Source organism: Priapulus caudatus, unplaced genomic scaffold (assembly GCF_000485595.1).
Source record: "Priapulus caudatus unplaced genomic scaffold, Priapulus_caudatus-5.0.1 Scaffold555, whole genome shotgun sequence".
Classification (NCBI taxonomy): Eukaryota; Metazoa; Priapulida; class Priapulimorpha; order Priapulimorphida; family Priapulidae; genus Priapulus; species Priapulus caudatus.
This window is the reverse complement of record NW_014577616.1, coordinates 181,204-187,085: the sequence shown is the minus strand read 5'-3', so window position 1 is coordinate 187,085 and position 5,882 is coordinate 181,204. Positions and strand designations below refer to the sequence as shown.

At 40.6% G+C, this 5,882-nt stretch overlaps 1 protein-coding gene and 1 long non-coding RNA gene across 7 annotated transcripts in view; one reads left to right on the top strand and one right to left on the bottom strand.

The window, feature by feature from the left end:
* LOC106811602 (U11/U12 small nuclear ribonucleoprotein 48 kDa protein-like) overlaps positions 1-2,063 on the bottom strand; it is an 11,088-nt gene extending 9,025 nt beyond the window's left edge. For 2 of the 6 annotated variants that reach the window (XM_014815297.1, XM_014815301.1), the window contains exons 1-4: positions 1,900-2,063; positions 1,526-1,701; positions 766-876; positions 327-381 (exon numbers count right to left, since the gene is read on the bottom strand). In XM_014815297.1, the coding sequence (XP_014670783.1) occupies positions 327-381; positions 766-876; positions 1,526-1,654 (295 nt within the window). In that variant the 5' untranslated portion in view covers positions 1,655-1,701; positions 1,900-2,063. The remainder of the gene's footprint in view (positions 1-326; positions 382-765; positions 877-1,525; positions 1,702-1,899) is intronic. The other 4 variants (XM_014815300.1, XM_014815299.1, XM_014815302.1 and 1 more) reach the window with 4 other exon arrangements.
* Positions 2,064-3,273: 1,210 nt separating this feature from the next.
* On the top strand, positions 3,274-5,339 carry LOC106811601. Its single transcript, XR_001394161.1, has 2 exons — positions 3,274-3,536; positions 4,027-5,339. It is a non-coding gene; the product is annotated as an uncharacterized LOC106811601 (long non-coding RNA).
* Positions 5,340-5,882: the final 543 nt, after the last annotated feature.

Genomic DNA, 5,882 nt, shown 5'->3' with positions numbered 1-5,882 from the left:
CTGACTTAAACCGACCAGGCTCTCCGACTGTTACACGCCACGTAGTGTTAAGCGAGATGGGAACTTGTGGCTACATCTGACTATGTCAGATGAGCTAAAAAGCAACACAACTACAAATTTGACAAATTAAAAGAAGAAGAGAAGAGCACCCAATTAATTAACGGGTTATATCTGAATTTGTGTTATTGCAGCACATGTTATTGCAATGTTCTGCTGTATCTGAAAGCTAAATCATTTTACTACATTTTCACATTTATTTGGGTTTGGATAGAACTTACTGTCTGATTTACACCAATGAAATATAACAGGCACCATATTAACATTACCTATTTGTACAACACCAGGAGTGCTTTGGTAGGTAAGTGAGCATTCAGCTGCTTCCTGAAAAAAATACATGAATTTAAATGTTCATGAAGTGACAAGAAACAATATTATATTACTATAAAAGGTATTTTATATTATGGATGGGACAATGTCTCAATGAAAATAAAAACCATTTGTTTTAAAGATTTATTTATACCATCAATATGAAGCCAACCTCCCACCCTAATGCATTACTATTTTTGGAGTTCTCTCATGTGTAATGTCTCGTTTAATATACATTATAGATAACGTTCACTAATCACAGATACTTGTCCTGTTATTGCTCCACATGCTTGTTCTCCTGAATATTATAATTAAACCCTACAAACCAAGTTTCGTCCTTCACATATAGCTATGAAAAATGCAAGACGGATGAGGTAACTAAAGTTTAAGTGTACTCACAATTTCCTCCCTGGTATAACCTTGTTTCTTTAACTTGCACACCTCTTTGTGTACCTCTAACACCTCCTTTGGCATCTTGTGATTAGAATCGTAGGGACACTGCACACAAGCCTGTGGACAAAAACACATTAATTATGACACGTTAATATAATATTCTTTCAACCATCGGAAGTTAAGTTCACCGAGTTCCATCGTTGAGCAGTTATCAGTTGGTATACTATTTATCCGTAGCGGTAAATATGGACAAATTTTTTCCTAAAATAATAACCATTCGGTTAAATAGCATTTAGGTATGAATAGAATTGCAATTTTGTGATTAGCCCTCGGTCTGGAATGCGCAAGATGAATAGGAAAAAGCGCAACTTCTTCACACCAGCACATGCAATGGCGTTGTCATGTCAGCTGCCAAAATTATAGATGTCGAAACTTGCTGTTGTTTTATGACAACAAGTGCGAATGCATAATTATAGAAATTTGTAGGAATATACTATTATTTATGCATATGTTACTATCTAGCTCCAAGAAATGGTATTGCTAGGGTTAGAATACCGACGTTATTGACGTTAGTCACACCGCCTGGTTGGGTTAGTTACGATCATAATATACCCTTAAATTCTAGGGTGCAGTATCCCTTTAATTTCGGATATCTTCTACGTGTCTTTCGATGTAATTTTACTACTGTACTGTATAAGCCGGTTATTAACCGTTATTAACCGGCTTCGGGAGCTATGAGATTGAACCCAGCATTTACAACTCGTACCGTTTTTTCTGAGAGTGACAGTCTTGTCCAGCCCAATTTACGTAGAACAGAATCCAAAACATTATCTGCCGTGGCAATGAATTTCCTAAGGGAGCAGACCTTTGCTTGCCTTTCCTGTAAGTTGTCCATGCCTACGACGCTAACGCCTAGCACTAGTGCAGGTATAGCGATAGGTTGTAGTACTGCCTACGGCTACTGCACTGGCACTAGCACTGTCACTGTGGCAGTGAGTCTAGGCAGTACAACTAGTCACTAGACACTACTACTACTAGTAGCACAGGCACTTGAAGCGTATCAACTGTAAACACACGGCGCCGCCATTGCGCGTACACTAACACATAATAATACTAGAGTGGCAAGTGCCTGTGACTAGTAGTAGTAGAGAAGTACTAATCTTATCACAGCGGTCTTTGATTACCACACAAACGATTCGATCAACTTGTCTCTCCGTCTTCGTACCTTTTATATTTAGTTATTATGTTATTTACGGTTTTTACGATGCTACGAGCTAAAACGGACATATAAATCGGATTCGTAGTTCGCCGCTAGATGGCACTAATTTACCCAAATGATCAAAAATCTATGGCGTGCTGTCTGGATCTGGTTGCACGTGCCATGCACCATGCAATGTGCACCCGACCACTGATCTCTATACTAACTAGTAACTTAGTATATAGTTAGAGATCAGTGACCCCGACCCCACCCCGAAAAGATACGAAAGCTCACACACGTCAGACCTACCAAGTCTCATGCATTTCGCGGGAGACTCACGCATAGATCAGGACCCATTCTCCCGCACTACCGCATGCCCCCGCATGCCCTAGGCATTCTCACGAATTCACGCAAAAGAAAAAAATCACCTTATGACTAAAATTTAATTTTGTCTTCTTTTCTTCGAATGCTAACAGAATATAATATGTACTGCAAATACATATTTTAAAGCCAAATATTCAGAAACTGGTCGTGTTTGACAATATTCTGAACATCCAGCATTANCTAGACTCGTTAGTGGAGTAGGCGAGGTACGGTCCGGCATATTAGATAGTACCAGGGTACGTTCCAGTATACCGGACCGTGCCCAGGGTACGTTCCGGCACTACCCTGGGGGACATAGACCCTCTCAGCATTAGTAAGGCATTGAGTCTTTATTTTCTTGCTGTCAATATCCAAGAAGGAATATTCCGACCGAATTTTGTGCGAATATTCCGACCGAATTTTGTGCGAATATTTCACCGAATTGTATGTACAAGTGAGTAATACAGCGTTAATGTTAAGGAATATACACGGCTAAAACTTTCTAACGTTCGAAAAGCGAAAATCGCCAAAATGTACATGTATTGTATGTACATGTTGTCAGGAGCTATTTGTCATTATTAGCTCCTGATGTTGTACATGTATAATATAGTATACGTGATTATGTGATGTGAATGTAATACATTGTTAGCCAAAAGTTTCCTTTTCACCTCCTACTATGTGAATCGGTCATAGAGACTGGGCAGGCTGATACATATGATGTGCATGTGTGTACATAATAAAAATTTTATAAACATGATGTACGCTTATATATGCACTTACATGTACTACTACTATTACTAGCTCCAAGCGGCCTTCATGTGCCCCACACCGTCATGTGTTACGAGCGTATTACTCTTACAAATCCACCTCGGGCTCTACAACGTGTTACTGTGTGTGTAACTGGCGCTGAGAGGGTCTATGTCCCCCATTAGGCCTACTAACCCGACCAGGCTGTGCGACTAACGTCAACTCAGTATAACTTGTACATAGTATACACTTAGTAGTAACTCTTTCTTCTATTATTTGCTTTATTAGTGTCAGTGAGTGTAGTTTTCTTCCACATGTATTATTTCTATTCCAGGAAAGAAAAGCAACGTCAAGGATCATCCTGACTATGTCCCGTCAATATTCCCTCACATGCCTCAGCCTCAGTCGGACTCACCGAGAAAGCGGAAATTGAGCAGATTCAACAGAGCCCTAAGCAGAAAGAAAATAGGTAATTGAGTACAAATTACTTATATACTAGCTCCAAGACATGGGCATATATCAAAAGATGTGTATATCGCCAATGATGTAACAGTGTTACAGTGTACATTGGGGCGGGAGACGGTGTACATGGAGGTGGGAGACGGTGTACATGGAGGTGGGAGACGGTGTACATGGAGGTGGGAGACGGTGTACATGGGGCGGGAGATGGTGTGTATATACACGGTGACTGGTGTGTGGGAGAAGGTAGGGAGGGGGAGGTGGGAGGATGTGGGTAGGAAGGTAGGAGGATTGGGGGAGGGAGGTGGGAGGATTGGGGGAGGGAGGTAGGAGGCAGGAGATGGGTACCCCCTTGTACCCCCCTCGTTAGTCTCATAGCCTGGTCGGGATATCGGTGTTGTACACTTACTACTGTCACATATAATTAGGATCTAAGTTACGATACCCTGAAGTAATTTTTACCCCTTTTTTTCATTGCTGCTCATCCTTTGCCAATGAAGCTACACCAATGGCAAAAAGAAATCTCCGTGAAGAGTATCGTGAGCCAGTAGCAGAGCAGGAGGTGGACGAGGATCAACCTGCAGAGTTGCCACCCAGACCTGCGAGTCCGCAATTGGAGGATAGAGATCTAGAGCTCGAGATTCCAGCTGGGCGGTCTTCAAGCTCCACTGGCGCAAAGTGAGAGAGAGATGCTCTACCGCGAAATGGATGCATTACGCCAAGAACGTACCCGTGCAATAGATCAAGTAAACGAACTTGAAGTTTTACTTTTGAACAGTAGCCTGTCTGTAGCTGGGGTCCAGGATAATGAAAAAAAATGCAAAATGCTCACAGGCATTGGTTGGTTTGTATTCGTGAAATTATTTGAGTTCCTCAGCTCATTTCTCGGCAGCAAAGCAACAACTAAGGCCAGCCTCCCCCCGCGCGAGCAACTTTTTATTACTTTAGTAAAGTTGAGACACGGCGTTTCCTTTGAACTTTTGGCAACAATAAGAGGAATCAAAAAAACTACAACAGTTGATTATTTCTGGAAGTGGATTGACTTACTTCATGCAAAAATAGGATTCCTTATCAAATTTCAGGACCGAGCAAGAATCTTCGAAATTATTCCACCTGTTTTTAAAAGCAAATTTCCGCGTCTTACTTGTATCATTGATTGCTTTGAGATTTTTATTGATGCACCGAGAAATCTGAAAGCCAGAGCGCAGAACTTGCAGCGTCATGTGGTGCAACTCTCCTTATTCCAGCATTTACTAAGGGAAAACGGCAACTCTCAGCTGCAGAGGTAGAGACATCCAGACAGATATCTTCAGTTAGAATTCACATTGAACGTGTTATAGGACTGTTGAAAAACCGGTACACAATCCTAAAAGGTCCACTGCCTATTCAAAGTGTTAAACGAATTAAAGATGAAATTAATAATAATGAACTTGTAAGCAGTGACAAGATTGTTAGAGTCTGTGGTGCACTGTTAAACCTCAGTGAAAGTATTGTTTACAGTGAGTAATGGTATTGTTCCTACACTACAGGCAGTGCTGTCATTAATTGGAAAAAAATTATCGATATATTGGTTGCAGCTGAGTTGCCGTTTCCCTGAGTTCCGTTTAGTAAAAGGTTAGTTTTGAAGTTAATTTCTGACGTTGTTGGTTTGCACATGCAACGGAACTATATCGATATTGGTTCATTGTGTATCGATGCGATGAGTACAACTAAATGCTATAAATTTATAAATAGTTTCTCCGTATCTAAAATGTATTTGTTATTGGTGTATAATGAATTCACTGCAATAAACATTTTTAACCACAGAAAAAAATCTTCATGTTAGTTTTGTAAGGCTGTTTAGTCTTTAACTTGTGTGTAGATATATAATTTAGCATAGTTCGAAACTAACGCAGCTAACGCTAGTCCGTTAGTCCGAGACTAGTAAATGCCCCATAGCCGTACGTATATTTTATACAATTGAATGTCGTTTGCAAAACGTACGCCGCCTCCTCGCATCCCGGTTATTCAGCCACCTCAACGCCCCTAAGCATTGCTTCGTGAAAGTTCGGTTTTTCCACGATAACTTTATGAATGAACGGCGTTTCGGTTATTATAGGTGACTTTCGGGGGCATCGCCTGGCCCTTATCTCTCATTATCTTTCCTAGCACGGCTAATGCCCGTCATGATGGAGCCGGCAATGTTTTCTAAATTAAGTCTTTACAACGCAGCTCAGTTACTATATGGTGTAGTAAGAGTACCAAATTTGTTGGGTCAAAATACGTCGACATACATTGCATCTATTAAACTGAAAATGTTTGCTTGTTTTTTGTTTTGTTTTTTATTGACATAATATCACATATTGACATAATATCA